At 43.0% G+C, this 22911-nt stretch overlaps 1 protein-coding gene across 1 annotated transcript; it reads right to left on the bottom strand.

Annotated features, from left to right (window-relative positions):
* Positions 1-15830: 15830 nt before the first annotated feature.
* Positions 15831-22911, bottom strand: MRPL9 (mitochondrial ribosomal protein L9). Its single transcript, XM_066362492.1, has 7 exons — positions 22713-22911; positions 22364-22520; positions 21780-21904; positions 21520-21570; positions 19905-20006; positions 19325-19408; positions 15831-19219 (listed from the first exon to the last, which is right to left on the bottom strand). Exons 1-7 carry the CDS (start codon positions 22863-22865, stop codon positions 19085-19087), a joined length of 807 nt encoding a protein of 268 aa, XP_066218589.1. The 5' UTR covers positions 22866-22911; the 3' UTR covers positions 15831-19084.

Below are 22911 nucleotides of genomic sequence, written 5' to 3'. Positions count from 1 at the left end.
ACAAAAAAATTCTGGAATTTTGATGGTAATTACATTAAGCCTGCCTATCAGTTTGGAGAAGAAGCATCATCTTTACTATGTGGTTTTTGACCCGTGAACAGCATATGTCTCTCCATTTATTTAGATCTTTGATTTCTTTCATCAACATCACAGTTTTAAGCATATAAATCCTATATTTGTTTTGTTAGATTCATACCTAACCATTTTAAAAATAAGTTGTAAGCAGTATTGTATTTTTAGTTTTCGTGCCCACATGGTGTGTGTGTGTGTATTAATTGATCCCTAAGAGTTTTTTGTTTTTGTTTTTGTAGATTCCTTGAGCTTCTCTACATAGACAATTATGTCATCTCCAAATGGGGACAGATTTATTTCTTCTTTTCTGATCTATATACCTTTTACTTCCCTCTCTTGCTTTACTGCACTGTCGAGAACTGCTAGCATTATGTTGAATAAGAAAGACAGAGAGCAGATGTACTCGCCTTGTTCCTGATTTTAGGAGAAAAGTACTCAGATTTTCACCATTAAATATATTATTAACCACAGGCTTGTTGTAGTGTTCTTGTCAAGCTGAAGACATTTCACTATATTTATTTCTATTTTTTGAAATTTTAAAATTTCAAGTAATTCTTTGCATCAATTGATATGATTGCTTGATTTTCTTCTTTAGAGTGTTAATATGGTAGATTTTTTTTTTTTTTTTTTGCATTTTTCTGAAGCTGGAAACAGGGAGAGACAGTCAGACAGACTCCCGCACGCGCCCGACCGGGATCCACCCGGCACGCCCACCATGGGGCAATGCTCTGCCCACCAGGGGGCGATGCTCTGCCCATCCTGGGCGTCGCCATGTTGCGACCAGAGCCACTCTAGCGCCTGAGGCAGAGGCCACAGAGCCATCCCCAGCGCCCGGGCCATCTTTGCTCCAGTGGAGCCTTGGCTGCGGGAGGGGAAGAGAGAGACAGAGAGGAAGGTGTGGCGGAGGGGTGGAGAAGCAAATGGGCGCTTCTCCTGTGTGCCCTGGCCGGGAATCGAACCCGGGTCCTCCTCACGCTAGGCCGATGCTCTACCGCTGAGCCAACCGGCCAGGGCAATATGGTAGATTTTTGAATATTGAAACTAACTTGCATCCCTGGAATACCCCACTTGGGCTTGGTGTATAAATCCTTTTTTTCTTTTTTTTAATCAATTTTAATATATTGGTTTAACATGGATTCAAGTCCCCCACCCACGTGTCCCCCATTACTCCCCCCTTCCCACCCTCCCCATAAATCCCTCCCTCACTTCCCTCTGGATTTTGTATAAATCTTTTTATACATTGCTAAAACCTATTTATTGATGATACTCTGTTAAGGATTTTTGTGTTTATAGTCATGAGACATTGGTCTATACTTACTTTTTTTGTACTGTTGTTTTCAGGGTGATACTAGCTTCATAAGATAATTTGGGAGGTACTCTATCTCCTCTTCTATTTTGTGGGAGAAATTACATGGAATTGGTGTTGATTCTTCTTTAAATATTTGATAGAATTCTCCAGAGAAACCATCTGGGTCTGGAGAGTTTTGGAGGGAGAATTAAGGAGATTTAAATTATGAATTCAGTTTCGTTAGTTGTTCTAGGACTATTCAGATACCCTATTTCATTTCGGACTAGTTAGAATGGTTTTTCAAGGATTTGATCTGTTTTGTCTATGTTGTCAATTTTAGGTTTATAGAGTTCATAGTATTCCCTTATCATCTTTTTTATATAATGTTTCAAGTGCGATGCTATATTTCATTCCTGAGTCTTGTGTCTTTTTTATATTTTTTCTGGCCTTTTTTGCTAGTGGTTTTTTAATTTTATAAATATTTTTTTCAAAGAACCAGCTCTTTGTTTCATTGATTTTTTTTCCATTGTTTTCTTTTATAAATTTCATTGCTTTCTGTTCTTTTTTTTTTTTTTTTAAGATTTTTAATGGTCAGACACTTCATTTTTTAAAATTTATTTTAATTTATTGTGCTTACAAATATTAAAGTGTCCCACCAAGTACATCCACCCTACACCCGTGTTCCCCTCAACCTCCTCCTTTCCCCCTCCCACCCACGCCCTCCCCCCTTCCCTCCAGGATTTGCTTTTCTGCTCTCTATAACACTGTGTTATGTATATATAATTTCACCAATCTCATTCCCTTCTCTGATCCTATCCTCTCATCCCCTTTCCCTCTGGTCCCTTTGATCCTGCCTCTATCTGTATTCCGCTCCACAGTTCACATTGTTCATTGGATTCCTCAAATGAGTGAGGTCATAATATATTTTTCTTTCTCTGCCTGGCTTATTTCACTTAGCATAATAGTTTCCAGGTCCTTCCATGTTGTTGCAAAAGGTAAGATTTCCTTCTTTTTCACAGCCGCATAGTATTCCATTGTGTATATGTACCATTGCTTTTTAATCCACTGGTCCACTGATGATACTTGGGCTGTTTCCAGTCTTGGCTATTGTAAACAATGCTGCAGGAAACATGGGGGTGCATTTCTTCCTTTAAATCAGTGAGTTGGTATTCTTAGGATATATTCCTAAAAGTGGAATGACTAGGTCAAAAGGCAGTTCGATTTTTAATTTTTTGAGGAATCTCCATACTGTTTTCCACAGTGGCTGCACCAGTCTGCATTCCCCCCAGCAGTGCAGGAGGGTTCCCCTTTCTCCACATCCTGTCAGCACTTACTATTTTGTGTTGTTTTGTTAATGAGTGCCATTCTGACTGGTGTGAGGTGGTATCTCCTTGTGGTTTTAATTTGCATTTCTCTAATGATTAGTGATGTTGAGCATTTTTGCCATCTGTATGTCCTCCTTGGAGAAGTGTCTATTTCTTTAGCCCATTTTTAAAAAATTTTTTTTATTTGTTTATTCATTTTAGAGAAGAGAGAGAGAGAGAGAGAGAGAAAGGGGGGAGGAGCAGGAAGCATCAACTCTCATATGTGCCTTGACTGGGCAAGCCCAGGGTTTTGAACCGGCGACCTCAGCATTTCAGGTCGATGCTTGATCCACTGCGCCACCACAGGTCAGGCCCATTTTTGCCCATTTTTGATTGGATTGTTTATCTTCCTAGTGTTGAGTTTTACTAGTTCTTTATATATTGGTTATTAACCCCTTATCAGACGTATTGTTGAATATGTTCTCCCATGTGTAAAGGTTTCTCTTTTTATTTTGTTCATATTGTCTTTAGCTGTGCAAAAGCTTTTTATTTTGATATAGTTCTATTTGTTTATCCTGTCCTTTATTTCACTTGCCCGTGGAGATAAATCAGCAAATATATTGCTGCAAGAGATGTCGGAAAGCTTATTGACTATGTTTTCTTCTAGATGCTTATGGTTTAACGACTTACATTTAAGTCTTTTATCCATTTTGAGTTTATTTTTGTGAATGGTGTAAGTTGGTGGTCTAGTTTCATTTTTTAGCAGGTAGATGCTCAATTTTCCCAACACCATTTGTTAAAGAGACTTTCTTACTCCATTGTATGCTCTTACCTTTTTTGTCAAATATCAATTGTCCATAAAGGTGTAGGTTTATTTCTGGGTTCTCTGTTCTGTTCCATTGATCTATACGCCTGTTCTTATACCAGTACCAAGCTGTTTTGAGTACAGTGGTTTTGTAGTATAACTTGATATCAGGAAGTGTGATACCTCCCACTTTATTCTTCTTTTTCAAGATTGCTGAGGCTATTCGTATTCTTTTTTGGTTCCATATAAATTTTTGGAATATTTGTTCTATATCTCTGAAGTATGCCATTGCTATTTTAATAGGAATTACATTGAATTTATAAATTGCTTTGGGTAATATAGACATTTTAATGATGTTTATTCTTCCTACCCTTGAACATGGTATATGCTTCCACTTGTTTTATCTTTCTTGATTTCTTTTATCAATGTTTTATAATTTTCCAAGTACATGTCTTAAATCTCCTTGGTTAAATTTACTTCTAGGTACTTTAATTTTTTTGTTGCAATAGTGAAGGGGATTGTTTTCTTAATTTCTCTTTCAGACAGTACATTGTTGGTGTATAAAAATGCCTCTGATTTCTGAGTATTAATTTTATATCCTGCCACCTTACTGAATTTGTTTATCAGGTCCAGTAGTTTTTTTTTGTTTGTTTGTTTTTTGTTTTTGTATTTTTCTGAAGCTGGAAACGGGGAAAGACAGTCAGACAGACTCCCGCATGCGCCCGACTGGGATCCACCTGGCACGCCCACCAGGGGTGACGCTCTGCCCACCAGGGGGCGATGCTCTGCCCCTCTGGGGCGTCGCTTTGTCGCGATCAGAGCCACTCTAGCGCCTGGGGCAGAGGCCAAGGAGCCATCCCCAGCGCCCGGGCCATCTTTGCTCCAATGGAGCCTCGGCTGCAGGAGGGGAAGAGAGAGACAGAGAGGAAGGAGAGGGGGAGGAGTGTAAAAACAGATGGGCGCTTCTCCTGTGTGCCCTGGCTGGGAATCGAACCTGGGACTTCTGCACGCCAGGCCAACGCTCTACCACTGAGCCAACCGGCCAGGGCCTAGGTCCAGTAGTTTTTTGACTGAGACTTTAGGGTTTTCTAAAGTATCATATCATCTGCAAATAATTATAGTTTTACTTCTTCTTTTCCAATTTGGATGCCTTTTATTTCTTCTTTTTGTCTGGTTGCTGTGGCTAGGACTTCCAGAACTATGTTGAATAAGAGTAGTGAAAGGGGGCACCCCTGCCTTGTTCCTGATCTGAAGAGGATTGCTTTTAATTTATGCCCATGGATTATAATGTTGGCTGTGGGTTTGTCATAGATGGCCTTTATCATGTTGAGGTATGTTCCCTGAATTCTTACTTTGCTGAGAGTTTTAATCATGAATGGGTGCTGGATTTTATCAAATGCTTTTTCTGCATCTATTGATAATATCATGTGATTTTTCTCCTTTCTTTTGTTTATATGATGAATCACATTGATTGATTTGTGAATATTGTACCAGCCTTGCCTCACCAGAATATATCCCACTTGATCATGATGTATGATTTTTTTAATGTATTGCTGGGTCCAGTTTGCTAATATTTTGTTGAGAAGTTTAGCATCTAAATTCATCAGGGATATTGGCCTATAGTTTTCTTTCTTTGTATTGTCTTTGCCTGATTTTGGAATAAGGATTATGCTCGCACATAAAGGAGATTGAAATCTTATCAAGTATCTTGGAAGTCTTCCCTCCTCTTGACTTTTTTGAAATAGCTTGAGAAGTATAGGAGTTAGTTCTTCTTTGAATATTTGGTAGAATTCACCTGTGAAGCCATCTGGCCCAGGACTTTTGTTTTTTGGGAGTGTTTTGATAACTGTTTTAATCTCATTTGTTGTAATCGGTCTGTTTAGGTTTTCTGTTTCTTCCAGATTGATTTTTGAAAGATTTTATGTTTCAAGGAATTTGTTCATTTCACCTAGGTTGTCTAGTTTTTTGGCATACAGTTCTTCATAGTATTTTCTTACAATTCCTTGTATTTCTGCTGTGTCAGTTGTTACTTCTCCATTCTCATTTCTAATTTTATTTATTTGAGTCCTCTATCTTTTTTTCTTGGTGAGTCCGGTTCAAGTTTCATTGATCTTGTTTACCTCTTCTAAGAACCAGCTCTTGGTTTCATTGATCTTCTGTATTGTTTTTTAGCCTCTATGTCACTTATTTCCGCTCTAATCTTTATTATTTCCTTCCTTCTACTTCCTCTGGGCTTTACTTGCTCTTCTTTTTCTAGTTCTTTTAGATGTAGGGTTAAGTTGTTTGAGCTTTTTCTTGCTTCATAAGGTATGCCTGTAATGCTATGAACTTCCTTCTCAGGACTGCTTTTGCTGTGTCCCATAAATTTTGAGTTGTTGTATGTTCATTTTCATTTGTTTCAAGGAAATTTTTGATTTTTTCCCTTGATCTCATTGTTAACCCATTTGTTATTTAATAACATGCTATTTAGTTTCTAAGTGTTTTAACGTTTTTCAGTTTTTCTATTGTAGTTGATTTCTAGTTTCATGTCATTGTGATCAGAGAAGATACTTGATATGATTTCAATCTTAAATTTATTAAGATTCATTTTGGGTCCTAACATATGGTCTATCCTAGAGAATGTACCATGAGCACTTAAAAAGAATTTATATTCTGCTGCTTTAGGGTGAAAGGTTCTGAAGATATCTATTAATTCAGGTTGATCTAGTGTGTCCTTTAAGGCCGTTTCTTTGTTAATTTTCTTTCTTGAGAATCTATCCAGTAATGTTAGTCGAGTATTAAAATCCCCTTCTATTATAGTATTGCTGTTGATCTTTCCCTTTTTGTCCATCAAAATCTGCTTTATATATTTAGGTGGTCTTATATTAGGTGCATAGATATTTACAATGGTTATATCCTTCTGTTGGATTGCTCCCTTTATCATTATGTAGTGACCTTATTTATCCCTTACTATAGCCTTTGTTTTGAAGTCTATTTTGTCAGATATAAGTATTGCTACCCCTGGTTTTTTTTTTCATTCCTATTTGCATAAAATATTTTTTTCCATTGCTGTACTTTGTCTATGTGTATCTTTTGTTTTGAGGTGGGTCTCTTGTAGACAACATATGTACGGGTCCTGTTTTCTTATCCATTCAGCCACCCTAAGTCTTTTGATTGGAGCATTTAATCTATTTACATTTAAGGTTATTATTGATAAGTGGTTTTTATTGCCATTTTTTTCTTTAAATCTACATTCCTCTTTTACTGGATTTTTTTTCTCCCTTTGTTCATTTACAACAGCCCCCCTTAACATTTCTTGCAGCATCGGTTTGGTTGTAATGAATTCCTTGAGGTTTTTTTTTTTTGTTTGTTTGTTTGTTTTTTTGTCTGGGAAGCTTTTTATTTCTCCTTCAATTTTAAACAATAGCTTTGCTGGATAAAGAAGTCTTGGTTATAGGCTCTTGTTTAGCATTTCTTTGAATATTTCTTGCCATTCCCTTCTGGCCTCACATGTTTCTGTTGAAAAGTCGGATGTCATCCTTACAGGGGCTCCTTTGTAGGTGACTGACTGCTTTTATTTTGCAGCTTTTAGTATTCTTTATTTATGTCTTAGCTTTGGTATTTTAACTATAATGTGTCTTGGTATAGGTCTCTTGGAGTTCCTCTTTACTGGGATTCTCTGAGCTTCTTGAACTTGTGTGACTTTTTCCTTCATCAATTTAGGGAAGTTTTCAGTTATGATTTCTTCAATCAGGTTCTCTATCACTTGTTTTCTCTTTCAGGAACCCCTATGATATGGATGTTGTTTCTCTTCATGTTATCACAGAGCTCTCATAGAGTTTCCTCAGACTTTTTGATCCTCTTTTATTTTTGCTGTTCTCTTTCCGTGCTTTCGCTTATCTTGTTCTCTAAATCACTGATTTGGTCCTCTGCTTCATCCAACCTGCTTTTAATTTCTTCTAGTGTAGTCTTCATTTCTGATATTGCATTTGTCATTTCTGTCTGATTCTTTTTTTATGATTTCCATGTTCTTTTTGATGCTTACTACCTCTTTGCTTAGGTGCTTGTTATGTCCATCTATTGTTGCTCTAAGATCCTTGAGCATCCTAACAATTATTATTCTAAACTCTGCATATGATATCTTGGCTATTTCCATCTCATTCAGTTCTTTTTCTGGGAATTTCTCTTGTTGATTCATTTGAATTGCATTTCTGTCCTCCCATTTTGTCTCTGTATAGACTGCTCCTTTGGATGTGTTGTTTGTGTAGCTAGCTGAGTATAGGGTTGGTGTTGTCTGCCTCTAGCTTCCAGTGGTGTTGTTTCTAGATCTTCTTCTGTTGGCCTCAGCTGTTATTCGTAATCCACTGTGGTTTACTTCTCTGCTGCACTGCTCTTTTTGCTATTTATGTCAGCGTTTTCTGTGCCTTAGGTGGGTCAGGTGTGAGGAGCCTTTCCTTAAGATACCACTCCAACTAGGGTTGTTAGGTCCTGGGCTGATGCTCTTCGTATCTGGCCACTGGATGTACCAGCCCTGGACCTCCCTGGCTGGAACCTGGCACAGACTAGTGGGGGTCACTGCTTATGACTGGCCTTTAGCAACCTTCTTGGAGCTACAAGCGATCCAGAATTTGTGGCTGCCTCTGCTGGTCCCTGATGTCATTGTAAAGATCAGCTGAACTACTAGGCTGGCTTTTATCTACTCTTGGCCTGTGTGTGTGTGGCCTCTCTGTTCCCAAGGTGTGCTCTTTCCGCCTGACCCCCACTGCCGCAACCTCCTCAGGCTCTTGGGCACTGACACTGCTGGGCACGTGGGATCACGGGCCACAGCTTGGGCACCCCTCCGGGCTTCCCCACAGGTGCAGGGGACTTCTTGCCTCTCTGGTCTTTACCCTGTGGGCACACGGGGACACCTCTCCTTGCCATCATTGTGTGGGCCACCAGGCTTTACCCCCCACAGGCCACAGGAGGCCTTTCCAGGCTCTTCCCCTCACCGATGATGCATTGTCTGCCAGGCTCTGCCCTTTTCCCACACTGCAGAGGCTGCCCTGCTGGGCTCCATCCCCACTACCGTGTGGACCGAGCACTGCAGCTGCCACCAAAGCCAGGCCCTCCCGCCCTTTGGAGGTTACTCAGCAGTTTGGGGGTGTGGTGTATGCCAGACCTCAGCACTCAAAACCTGTATTCCTGATGTGCCCCTGCTTCTAAGCATCTCTTTGCACTGACTAGAGCAGGAGAGCCTCTGGTGGGTGTGGTAATTGCTTCCCTTTGCTGGCTTGGTTCTCCCAGGAAAAATGGCCACTTTAGGTTTGGGAAATGACCCAGTACAGGGGTCAGGGTCGCTGTCCCCCACAGTCTATCCCTGTGACCCCATGACTACACTCTCCTCTCGTAACTCCAGTCTTCTTAGTGTTCCCTGCTTCCGGAGTCCCAGGTAAGTGGCTGTGAATGAGATTTTCTGCGCAGCCCCTTTAAGACGGAACCTGTGTCTGAGAGTTTTGTCTCCCTCTTGCAAACAGTCACCTGGCTCTTCTTTCAGCTAAATACTGTCCGTACCCCTCCTCTAGTCTTTGGGCTCCAGGCTGGGGTTCTGGTCCAGTCCTGGGGCTGAGGACCCACAATTCTCCAGGCAACCCACCCTGCTGTGAGAGATCTTCCGGGCTGCCTGTCACTCCTGGGAGCAAGGCAGCCCTTTCTGGGTCTCTGTCCTTCCTACGAGTCTCTTGTGTGGCTTCTTCAGTGATGTTTGGTTATAGATTCTTCTTAGTTTAGTCCAAAGTTGGTTTTTCATGATGATTGTTCCTAAGTTAAGTTGTAATCCACTTTGGTTCTGGGAGGTGGGAGTTATATCATCCACCTACTCTGTTGCCATTTTCCCGGTCCTCTGTTCTTTTTCTTGTCTTTATTTCTTTCCTTGCTCATGCTTGCTTTGGATTTAGTTTGCTCTTTTTTTTCCTGAGTTCTTGAGGTGAGACTTCAGATGACTGATTTTAGACTTTTTTCTTTTTCTTTTTTTTTAGTGAGAGAGTCAGAGAGGGACAGATAGGGACAAACAGGAAAGGAGAGGGATGAAAAGCATCAATTCTTCATTGTGGCATCTTAGTTGTTCATTCATTGCTTTCTTTTTTTTTTTTCATTGCTTTCTTATATGTGCCTTGACCAGGGGGCTACCACTGTGCCAGTGACCCCTTGCTCAAGTCAACAACCATGGGGTCATATCTATGATTCCACACTCAAGACAGCAACTGCGTGCTCAAGCTAGATGAGCCAACACTCAAGCTAGTGACCTTGGTGTTTCAAACCTGGGTCCTCTGCTTCTTAGGCCAATGCTCTATCCACCATGCCACTGCATGGTTAGGTTTTCCCTCTTTCTTTCTCTCTTTCTTTCTTTCTCTTTCTCTTTCTCTTTTTCTTTTTTTTTGTATATTTCTGAAGTTGGAAATGGGAAAGCAGTCAGACAGACTCCCACATACATCCGACAGGGATCCACCCGGCATGCCCACCAGGGGGTGATGCTCTGCCCATCTGGGGCATTGCTCTGTTGCGACCAGAGCCATTCTAGTGCCTGAGGCAGAGGCCATGGAGCCATCCTCAGTGCCTGGGCCAACTTTGCTCCAATGGAGCCTTGGCTGTGGGAGGGGAAGAGAGAGATAGAGAGGAAGTAGAGGGGGAGGGGTGGAGAAGCAAATGGGCGCTTCTCCTGTGTGCCCTGGCTGGGAACTGAACCCGGGACTCCTGCACACCAGACCAACGCTCTACCACTGAGCCAACCGGTCAGGGCCTTTCTTTCTCTCTCTTTATTTAGTGACAGAGACAGAGAGAGACAGAGAGAGGGACAGATAGGAACAGACAGGCAGGAAGGGAGAGAGGTGAGAAGCATTAATTCTTCGTTGTGGCTCCTTAGTTGTTCATTGATTGCTTTCTCATATATGCCTTGACCAGGGTGCTACAGCAGAGCAAGTGACCCCTTGCTCAAGCCAGTGACCTTGGGCTCATGCCAGCGACCTTGGGCTTCAAGTCAGCAACCTTTGGGCTTAAGCCAGTGACCATGGGATCCTTTCTGTGATCCCACATTCAAGCTGGTGAGCCCGTGCTCTAGCTGGATGAGCCCACGCTCAAACCAGTGACCTCTAGGTTTTGAACCTGGTCCTCTGCATCCCAGTCCAACACTATCTCCACTCCACTACCCTCTAGTCAAGCTCTTTTCTTTTCAAGTGGGAAGAGGAGAGATAATGAAACAGATTCCTGCATGCATTCCTACCAGGATCCACCCAGAAACCCCTGTTTGGGGCCAATGCTGAAATCAATCAAGCTATTTTTAGCACCTGAGGCTGACCCTTAGCACCTGGGACCAACTGAACTATTCTCAGCACCTGGGGCTGACCCTCAAACCAATCAAGCCACTGGCTGTGGGAGGGGAAGAGAAAGAGAAGGTAGGGCAGGAGGGGGAGAGAAGCAGATGGCCGCTTCTCTTGTGTTCCCTGAGCAGAAATTGAAACTGGGACAGCCATATGCTGGGATGACACTGTATCCACTGAGCAAATCAGCCATGGCCTCTTTTTTTCAAGATTTTATTTGTCTGATCAGGTGGTGGTGCAGTGGATAGAGTGTTGGCCTAGGATGCTGAGGACCCAGGTTCAAAACCCCAGGTTTGCTGGCTTGAGTGCGGGCTTACCAGCTTGAGTGCAGGATTGCCGGCTTGAGCATGGGATCATAGACATGACTCCATTGTCATTGGCCTGAAGCCCAAGGTTGCTGGCTTGAGCAAGGGGTCACTGGCTCAGCTGCAGTCCCCCAATCAAAGCATGTATGAGAAAGCAATCAATGAACAACCAAGGTGCCGCACATAAGAGTTGATGCTTCTTATCTCTCTCCCTTCCTCTGACTGTTCCCCTTTCTTTCACACATTAAAATGAAAAAAATAAAATAAAAGAAAGATTTTATTGATTTTAGTGAGATGAGATGGAGAAAGAAAGGCTGTGGTGGATGCAGGGAGGAGCAAGAAAGCATCAACTTGTAGTAGTTGCTGCTCATATATATGTGCCTTGACTGGGCAGCCACATGTCTCAAACCAGTGACCTTAGCATTCCAAGTTGAGCTTTATCCACTGAGCCACCACAGGTCAGGCACATTTCTTTAATGAGTGTTGGACTTGGTTTTGGCATACTTGGTATCACATTCATACTTCTGAGGCTTGCTTTCAAGGTTTGTAAGAGTTGTCTGTATTCTTTTTTTGTTGTTGTTGTTTTTTAATTGATTAATTTTAGGAGAGAGGAAAGGAGAGAGAGAGAGAAAGAGAGAAAGAGAGAAAGACCGATCTGTTTCTGTATTTACCTTGACCGGGGACTGAACCAGCAACATTTGCATATTAAGATGACGGCTCTAACCAACCGAGCTATTCAGCCAGGGTATAGTAGTCCATATTCTATTGTCCACTACTATTGAGTTCCTTGGAAGACCCTATTTGATACTCCATGTATTATAAGATCTATCCACACTGGCTTTCAGGAACACATTCCCATCTTTTTTTTTTTCTTAAAGATTTTATTTATTAATTTTACAGAGAGAGAATAGAGGGGCAAGGGGTAGTGAGAAGTATAGTTGTTTCATTTTAGTTGCTCATTGCTTTTTGTATGTGTCTTGACCGGGCAAGCCCATGGTTTTGAACTAGCAACCTCAGCATTCAAGATCGATGCTATATCCACGCACCATCTAAGGCCAGGCAAACATTCCCATCTTCTTGTGTAAGCTTTAGGAATTGCTTGTCCTACTGCTTTCTAGACGTTCCCTATCCCCCCAGTTTGAGGGGACCCATCTTCAGTTCTTCAAAACTCTAGTATTCTAATTCTCAATTCCTATCCAATTTACCCTATCCAATTTACACCAACTCTAATCCTTTTTCTCCAGTCATTGAGACGTTTGGCTTTATTTGGGTTTGCCCTTCTGCAACGCTCCCTGTGGCACAGTGCAGGAAGCCACCTCAAGGCAATAAACTAAGGCAATCATAGGGCTCACCACATTTGTTTCCCTTTTTCAGTTAGTAAAGTTCTGTACTGCCTGCTTTCCAATATCTATAAACATTTCTGTTACAATTATGTCTGGTTTTATAGTTGCTTACAGTGGGAGGGCAATTTCCTTAGCTATGATTCATAGGCAGAAGTAGAAGTCTTTCTTCCTGAGCCAGTTTTTAGCTGGAAACAACAGAAGAATGAAGAAGTTTAGGTCCCTAGGAGAAAGGACCCTGAAACACTGTGACAACTGTATAGGTAATAATTCCCTCAGTCCTATCCCAGAAGGACTTACGATCATTTATTTGCATAATATACATTGCAGAAAGAGTACTATTCAACCATTTCAAGAAATGTTAGATAGGGTCCTATTTGACATTTTGACACTCAGTGATCTGAAGCATCATCATGGCCACTTGTTAGACTGGTAGTGTTTGGGGCAAGATTTCAGGCCCAGATGTGGCTCTCAGTGGGTCTCCTGGGTTCACAGGTCCACCTAGTGGTCATTTTACTGGGTCCTTATGGATCATTGAAATGGACATATTTCTGCCTGACCTGTGGTGATGCAGAGGATGGAGCATCGGCCTGGAATGAGGTTGCTGGTTTGAAACCACAGGCTTGTCTACGGCCATACCACCCTGAACGCGCCCGATCTCGTCTGAAACCACAGGCTTGCCAAGTCAAAGCACCTATGGGAGTTGATGCTTCCTGCTCCTCCCCCTCTTTTTCTTTCTTGTCTCTCTAAAATCAATAAATAAAATCTTAAAAAAAAAAAGAAATGGACATATTTAATAGTTGTCAGAACTACATTAACCATGATAGGTTAAGAGATATCATACTGAGGCCCTGACTGGGTAGCTCAGTTGGTTAAAGCGTTGTCCTGCTACACAAAGGTTGTAGGTTCAATCCCCAGTCAGAGGACATACAAGAAGTACAACTAAGTGGAACAGCAAATCAATGTTTCTCTCTCTCTCTCTTCCTTTCTAAACAACAACAAAAAATTATATCATCCCAAAGAAGGCCAACATGAAGTTCCTGAAACCACATCTATAATCTCATTCCAAGATAGTTCAGTTTATCAAATTAGTGGCCATTTAGGCCCTAAAGGATGCAGGGATGGTGTTGCCCATCACTCAATTCACCTGTCTGGCCCCTGTTAAAACCAGACAGTTCCTGGAAAATGATTGTGGATCATGACAGTCTCAGTCAACAGGTAGTTTCAGTTGTACCAAATGTGGTATCTTTGCTGGAGCAGATTAACAAAACCTCAGGTACATAGTTGGTGGCCATTAATCTGAGTAATATAATATATTCCTTTCCATTGCTATAAGAAGAATTATAAAAAATGTGCTTGCACTATTGAGATAAACAGTAATATACATTTAAAGTCTTGTGCCTGGACCATGTAAACTCTCTCACCGTCGGTCACAATATAGTCTGATTCTTTTTTTTTTTTTTTAATTTATTCATTTTAGAGAGGAGAGAGAGAGAGAAACAGAGAGAGAGGAGAGAGAGAGACAGGGGGGAGGAGCTGGAAGCATCAACTCCCATATGTGCCTTGACCAGGCAAGCCCAGGGTTTCAAACCGGCGACCTCAGCATTTCCAGGTCGACGCTTTATCCACTGTGCCACCACAGGTCAGGCGGTCACATATAGTCTGAAGACAACTGGACCATCTGAACTTTCCATAAAATATCACATTACTGTCTTTATTTTTTTTAAATTAAGTGAGAGGTGGAGAGGCAAAGAGACAGACTCCCACATGCACCCTGACCGTGATCCGCCAGACTAGCCCCTTACCAGGAGATGCTCTTCCCATCTGGGGCTTCTGCTCCATTGCTGGGCAACAGAGCTATTTTAGCACCTGAGGCAAGGCCATGGAGCCATCCTCAATGCCCAGGGCCAACTAGCTTCAATCATTCGAGCCATGGCTGCAGAAGGGGAAGAGAGAGAGAGAGAGAGAGAAAGAGAGAGAGAAGGGGGAGGGGTGAAGAAGCAGATGGTCTACCGCAGGACTTCTACATGCTGGGCCAACACTCTACCACTAAGCCAACTGGCCAGGGCCACATTACTGTCTTAATGACATCATTGCACAGGATGAGCAAGAAATGGCAAGTACATTGGAAGTCTTGGTAGTATAAACATTCTTGAAATGGTGGTAAATAAATCCTACAAATATTCAGTCAAGTTTTTAGAAGTCCAGTGCTTTTAACATGCCACACCATCCCTGCATCCTTTAGGGCCTAAATGGCCACTAATTTGATAAACTGAACTATCTTGGAATGAGATTATAGATGTGGTTTCAGGAACTTCATGTTGGCCTTCTTTGGGATGATATAATTTTTTGTTGTTGTTTAGAAAGGAAGAGAGAGAGAGAGAAACATTGATTTGCTGTTCCACTTAGTTGTACTTCTTGTATGTCCTCTGACTGGGGATTGAACCTACAACCTTTGTGTAGCAGGACAACGCTTTAACCAACTGAGCTACCCAGTCAGGCCCTCCAAAATAAATTTTTTATCTCACTACTGAGGGAACTCAATGCCTGGTAAATCTTTCTGGAGTCTACAGATAGCATATTCAACACTTGGGTATACTGTGCTGACACATATATTAGTGACACAAAAGATTGCCAACTTTGGTGGGACATAGAGCAAGAAAAGGCTCTGTAGCAGGTCCTAACTGTGGTACAATGGTACACCTATTGTATTAGTGTCGGTGACGGGAAAAGATGTCACATACTGTTTATGGCAAGCCTCAATAAGAAGTCACACACGACCCCACTGGTTCTAGAACAAGGCCATGCTATCTGAAAGAGTACTATATACCTTTCAAAAGATTGCTGCTGTCATGCTACTGAGTCCTAGTTGAGAAATGCTTGTCCATGGGACATAAAGTGCTCAGATAACCAGAAATGCATATTATAATCTGGGTTCTGTCAGAACCACAAGTCATAAGGTTGAATGGGTTCCTCCATAGTCCTTCATAAGACGAAAGTGATACATACAGAATTGGGCACAAGCAGTGCGAGAAGACAAAAGCCAGCTGGCACCCAGCACTGTTGCACTGAAGCTTCTCTTTCAGTTCACATCTATCACCACAGGGAGCAGAGGGAGTCCCTTATGACCAGATGAGAAAAGAGGAAAAAGGCTGGGCTTGGTTAATGTATGTGTTGTCTCAGGTGGAAGTAAGCTGAAAATAGACTGTGGAGGTACTATGGCCCCACTTAGAAGTGGCCCTGAAAGACAGCAGTGAGGAGAAATCTTCCCAGTGGGTAGAGTGCAGCTGCCTGAAGAAAGAATGTGGACTTATGGGCAACGGTTCTGCTGGTTGATCAGAAGCCTGTTAGAAGAAAAACTGGAAGGCTGAAGACAAGGAAGTCTGAGGAAAAGGCATTTAATTTACCTAAGAATGGATACAAACTGTGATGATCTTTATACTGCATGTTAATGCCCACAAGAGGACATCCACCACAGAAAAAACACCAAACCAAGTAGACTGAATGACTTAGCCAGTTGGTATTAGCCAGTCACTGTCATGGGCACCCCAAGGATGGCAAAATGAGCATGTGAATGGAGAAGCAATAGTGGAAACCATGCATGAACCCAACATCAAGGACTCACTAAAGCTGATCTAGCTACAGCTACTGCAAATGTCCAAATCGCCAGCAACAGAGACCAACACTAAGTCCCTGATACGCCACTATTTCCTCAAGGAAACCATCCAGTCACTTGGTGATGAGTTGATTATATTAAATCCTTCCTACCTTAGAAGAGACAATGTTCCATCTTGACAGGAATTCATATATTTTATGGGTATGAGTTTGCCTTTCTGGTCTGCAGAGCCTTATTCAGCACTACCATCCAAGGGCTTACAGAATATTTGATCCATTAGCTTGAGACCTTCTACAACACTACTGTATCAAGAGACCCACATTATAGCAAGGAGGGACAGCACTGGTAATACAACCGTGCAATCCACTAGTCTGATCACGTACCATAGTACCTAGGGCAGTGGTTGGCAAACTCATTAGTCAACAGAGCCAAATATCAACAGTACAATGATTGAAGTTTCTTTTGAGAGCCAAATTTTTTAAACAAACTATATGGGTACGTACATTCCTTATCGAGGTAGTGCCCGCACATGGTATTTTGTGGAAGAGCCACACTCAAGGGGCCCAAGAGCCACGTGTGGCTCGCGAGCCGCAGTTTGCCAACCAGGGACCTAGGGCGATGGAACAGCCTGTTGAAGGCACAGCTGAGGCACCACCTTGGAGATGATATCCTGTGAAGATGAGTCACCATCCTCCAGGTGCAGTACATGCCTGGATCAATAGCCATCCTATAGTGCTGTTGCTAAGGAGTGGACATAAGGGTAGTTCTCCATTACCATTAGTCCAAGTAACCTGATTGGAGAAACTGCTTCCTATCCCAACTCTGGGCTCTGAGGATTTAGAAGTCCTATTTCCCAGAAGGGGAATATCTTTTATCAGTGGACACAAGTGTGTGGCTGCCACTAGATTACTTCAGATCACTACCAAGAAGACAAGATGAGGAAAGGAATCACTATCTTGGCAGGAGTAGCTGACCCTGATAATCAGGAGGTAGGGTGGACAGGGAATATATTTGGCATCCAGGACATCTACTTAGGTGTGGATTCTTTCTCCTTTGCCTAATTTGGATGATAAATGGGCGAATAGTCATGGCCTGAGAAAGGCATGATGACTGGGCACCTTATCAGGTAACCATCTGGACCAGGAGAAGTACAAGTTGAGGGGGTGTGGGTGGGTAACTAGAATGGCTAGTATAGGAGGGAGACTAGTAACAGTTGCTGATTTAAGACTAGCTATAGCAGTAGGGATTATCTGTGTCTGTCTCAGACCTTCATGTTTTAAGTTTTCCTGGGCAAAAAGGCCTATCAGAATCCTGAAGGGATCATTCTAGAACTTACGAAGCAAACAGATCTGAACAGTGCAAGACATGGCCTGCAGTGGAGACTGTGGTGTGCTGCCCAGTCTCCCTTCAGGACTGACAAGTATGTTGATAGCTATCATCTGAGTTCCCTCTGGGAACGGTTTGCCTGGTCAGCCACCCCCCCCCCCCCTAGGTCATGCCCCTTTCCTAGTGGGGGCATACTGGTCTGGCCATTTGTTTCCACAGGATACACATCTCTGCATCCTTGAGCTTGTGAACTGAGGTCTTTCTTGAGACTACATCAGCTCAACTTCTCCCTCTACCCAATCGTTTCCTTTACTCCCACACAAGTATTGGACCAGAAAACTCTCCCCAGTAAACTTCCTGCATGCAAATCTCCAACTCAGTCTGTTTCGCCAGGAACTCACCCTGGCAAGTATTTAAATTCTTTCAGATTAGTTGTTCCAGTTGCTTAATTTCAGAAAGCTTCATGATGGTGATGGTATGGAAAGATGGTATGTTAAATGAGCTTTCTATTTCAGTGACAGTAGGGATAGGAATCACAGAAATGGCAAATTTCAAACAACTGAGTTATAGAGTTCTGGCAAGTATGAGGTTGGGTAGTTACTAGTGCAACTACTGATGACAGACCTCTCATTAGTTGGGATGGCATCATGGGAATGAAAGTGAATCAAAGTGCTTGTCTTGGAGTGGTAGCTTAACTGGCTCAAATACAATGACAGAAACCAAGCTCTCTGGTGTTCTATTAAGGATAGCAAAAGTCATTGGTCCTATCTGTACCCTTCCTGAATTGCACGACCTCTCATCATATTTGAATGACTCTTGCATAATTCACTTGTCAGCAATTGGGTCTTTCTCCCACTAACGGACCTTGAACTTATGCACAACTACTTCCCTCATCTCTTACCAAGCAGGACACCTATTCCATAATTACCTAATGACCAGCCCCATCTTAACTCTGGTCTGGAAACCAATGTATCTTTTTTCAAAATCTTAGGACCTGGTTCAAGAAAAAAACCAGAAGTTTCCTTTTTCAGCTTTTTTCCTCCTAGCTTCATTTCTCCCAAGATTGCCTTAGAAGAATAGAACCCACTGTGTTTACTCATGTTGATGACTTTATCAATATACCTCATGAGAATAAGTTTTAAGATCAGAGACAAAACAGCTTGAGTTACCTGCCCATAGCAACTATTGGATGTAGCCTGCCAAATGCATTCTTTTTCCCTTGTTAGCAGCAAACCACAGTAACTCAAGAGGACACCCCATGTGGATGTCCTGTCCCCAGTCTACTCAAGTGCAGTAAACACCTAACAAGAATGCAACCATTTTACATCTTCTTGAGACATAAAAGTTCAGTTTGGATGATAAGGATGAGCCAAGTACTAAAGACAATGGCCAGCTCTTCCATCTGTCCCAATGAATTCCAATGGAGGAAGAGGAAATAGGATCTAGACTGTTTTGGTCTATTAATTCAGCTTATGAAATCTACAGCTTGGAACTTCTTGTACAGGGCAGCCACAATAAGTCTGATGTGATAAGTTGAAGATGGGGATGGCAAATGTGGAAAACTGAACCATGAATATGCCATTTAGTCGGATGTCCACATATGCTCTCTAGAAGTCCGTCTTTGGTCAGAGTGGGCTCATCTTCGCCCCACTGTGCCTCAGGTTTTGCTTCACCACTTTTGAGGAAGAGTAGGTTCAGGTCATCTGGGAGCTGGTGGGAGCCATTTCCTTGGCAGCTTGCTGGGCTAACCAATACTTGTATCTTTTGATCTTGGGCCTTTCGAAGTTCACCACAGACATAGGTACCCTGACAGTGTCAAGTCCATTTACCTGTACACAAAACAAGAAGCCCCAGAGATCAGTGAAGCAGGTAAGAGCTAACACTACCCAACCCCAGCTTTTCACCCAGTCAGAAAAGGTATGTGAAACACTGACCGTCACCTCACACCAATACTCGCCCCACCGTGTGATGGGCTCTTCTGGTAACTTTAATGCATGTGGAGCTACCACAACACCAAGCTGGAGAAAAATCACAGAAAAAGCTCTTTACATGTCTGCCACTCTAGGAACTTCATAAAGGGGTCCTAGAATTTCCTATACAGAGATGAAAACTGGGGAGTTTATCCTGGCTGATCCCAAAGGAGGGCACAGACCTCCAGGGACGGTGGCAGAGAAACTCAGTCCTAATTTCTCAGAAAGGAGGAGGATTCACAAAGAAAAACCGAACTGGAAACCAAAATTACTTCGTTCATAAAAGAAAAATTCTCCAGTGAGTCAAATTTCCTCAGGGTTTCCCTAACTAAAGATGAAATAAATGATACCATCTTATCTATCTTCAAATCCTGTGTGCCCACCACCATCAGTCCTTAGCCATTTCCCTCGCACACCCCTGCGAACCAATCAAGAACACTTTCCCTGACTCCGGCTGGACTCACACCTGTGCTAACAAAGGGAGCAATCCTGAGTTTCCTTCCCAGAGGTGCTTCCACCCTCAGTACCGTTTGCGAACACTCACATTTTTGAGAAAGTGGCGGGCAACTATTTCAGGGTTTAGCTCCCATTTGACATTATTCTTCATCCCCACCTCCAGGTGACAGCTTCTCAGAAACTTCACGGTCTGAGAGGAATTATAAACTGAATATGTTAGGGTTGGAATCAAAGGAAAGGAAACATGTTAGCAAGAGGCACAAGGTCTAAGAGCTCAAGAATAGGACATAATTTCTGCCTCACAGCCAAGACAAGTGAGAAAATCAATGGAAAAGATAGAGAACATTCTTGTCTCAAGGCTGATATTGTGGAATGATGTTTTTGCGCCACTTTGGAGAAGAATGACCCCTACACCTGGCTGTTGCTAATCAAGGAGAAACAGGCCAAGTTTCTTCATTAATGGTGGCCACTGGTATATCTCAGAATGAAATGACTTTATTTTTTTATTTTTATTTTTTTACAGAGACAGAGAGTGAGTCAGAGAGAGGGATAGACAGGGACAGACAGACAGGAATGGAGAGAGATGAGAAGCATCAATCATTAGTTTTTCATTGCACGTTGCAACACCTTAGTTGTTCATTGATTGCTTTCTCATATGTGCCTTGACTGCGGGCCTTCAGCAGACTGAGTAACCCCTTGCTGGAGCCAGCGACCTTGGGTTCACGCTGGTGGGCTTTTGCTCAAACCAGATGAGCCCGCACTCAAGCTGGTGACCTCGGGGTCTCGAACCTGGGTCTTCCGCATCCCAGTCCGACCCTCTATCCACTGTGCCACCGCCTGGTCAGGCTCATAATGAAATGACTTTGACAAACTGTTTTAACCCAATACTTCTGGCTCTTCAAACCCACCTCTACCCCATTAATGATTCCTCTTTGCTTACAGAATAAAGTATAAACTCACTAGCTGAAGAGTCAATATGTTTTTTTTTAATTTATTGTGTTAACACGGTTTCAAGTATACCACTCAATATAACCCCCTGCATTGTACCCCCCATGCAAAATCTTTCCATTCCCCTTTTACCCTTTGCCCACCCCCTGCCTCAGACTTAATGTTTTGTATATCCTACCCCAATTCCCTATTCACCCAGTTGTTTCTTAATATTATACTATGCAAGTCCTCTGCTTTAGCTATACTAGTCTACTTTTTATGTTAAAACATGCTTTAACTATCTTCTTAAACTTTTTCTCCCTTACGAATACCTTTCATGCCTTCATGTCCTAACCAAATCCTACTAATCCCACAAGGTCTCATTTAATCCCATCTGGAAAAAAACCCTCTCCAATCACCCTAATCCATTTTGGTCCATGTTACTTTTATAATTTACTGTCTTGCACTTATTGATTGCTTTTGAATGTGTTTATGTTCTCTTCAAGTTGCCTGGAAATATCCCCAGGGCAGAGCCTTCACCTCACACTCTTCCATGGGTCCCCTGGTGCCCATGTTGGGGCCACACTCAGTAAGCTAGGGCACTTCACCCAACAGATCAGGATTTCCCAGGTCTCAATACCAGTCATGGCAGCCACAGCACTTCCCTTTCCCCCTCCCTTTGTGTCTGCGATCAAGAGACTTCAAGGAAATCAGAGAACCTCTCAAGAAGAGGTTGGTGACTCATATAAATAAAGACTTTCTATGTTTCTACTCACCGTCTCACCTGCCTTGGTCTGGATCTTTTCTAATTTTCCTTCTTTTCTTTGCTAGAAAAAGAGTTAAAGATGGAAGAAAAAAAAAAAAGGAAAGAAAAGTGAGCCTGTGGTATATAATAATAAAGTATTACAATATGAGACATAGGCTGGGATTCCTGTTCTAGTCCCTATTTAATTTTCAAGTTAAAGATAAAAAGGATGGAAGTTACTAGGGGAAATCTTAAGGTTTTATTCCTCCTTCTGCCTTTCTTTGAGCTCACTATTTTCTCCTCTTCAAACAACTTCTTGTTTTCAGGGGATGCATATACAGCCAGTCCTTGAGGAAGTAGTCGATTCCGGCCCACAGATTTCTTTACTGAAACCAGGTCACCCCTGACTCCCAGACCTGCCAAAGCAAACAGAGACAATAGGTCAGAACTAGCTAGGAGTCCCTAAAGAGAAGCTGATCAAAGAAAGAAGTGTTCTTATTCTCTCAGTTCTTATTCTTCCTAGAAGAAATATTAATATTCACTAGGACCAAGATTTAAGAGACTTCGAATTAGTTTCTTTCGGGCCTGATTTAGAATTCTCTGCACAAAGTGAAGCGCTGTCCTAACACAGGATTTCAGTATCTGTGGCACATAGGCCTCTGGCCTCCTGCCCTCACGCACTCACACACTAACTGATGTTCCTGCATCCCTGTTTTAACTGGTCACTCAGGAGACCAACATCATAATCACAGTGCTTGTATGGCTTTCTCTTCTCAAAGAGAGAGCTGATCTTTTCCACAAAGTAGGAAAGGGCAGAAAAAAGATGATGCCAACCGGAACCTGCCTGGGATAGAAGTACCTCTGCCGGGCCTTACCCTCTACCGACTGCGTGAGGATGAGCTCCAGGTTGTCTTTGGGCCGGTGTTTCGTGTCCTCCACCAGCTTGTAGACGCGGTGCCGCCGGTGCAGACGCGGCTTCCGGCCCTCCCCGGCCAGCGGAACCTTCCACCAGCGCTCCACGATGATCGTGCTCTGGAGGCCGAAAAGCGAGGGTGAGTGGTTCTCCACGAAGAGGCCCCTTCGTACCCGCGCCACCCGCCCTTCCAGGAGAGCCCGCGGTGACAGGCTGGAACCCCACCACGTCTCAGCGCGCCTCCAGAAACGAGTCGGGCGTAAACGGCCCCACCACGGTCAAGGGTCCCGTAACCCAGACCCTGCTCGCACCCGACTGTGAGAGAGACTAAAGTCGCGCTCCGGGCCTGGGGTGCCCCCTTCGAGTCGTGGCCGGAGCTGCGCCCGGACTCCTCCTTGCAGCAGCCGCTCAGCGGCCGCCCGCAGCAGAGAACAACCCCGAGCCACAATTGGGGCCGCCATCATCGCGGCGCGGAGACGGCCGGAGCAGGCGCGGCGCCGGCGCAGGGAA

Source organism: Saccopteryx leptura, chromosome 2 (genome assembly GCF_036850995.1).
Source record: "Saccopteryx leptura isolate mSacLep1 chromosome 2, mSacLep1_pri_phased_curated, whole genome shotgun sequence".
NCBI lineage: Eukaryota > Metazoa > Chordata > Mammalia > Chiroptera > Emballonuridae > Saccopteryx > Saccopteryx leptura.
This window is presented reverse-complemented; position numbering and strand designations above follow the sequence as displayed.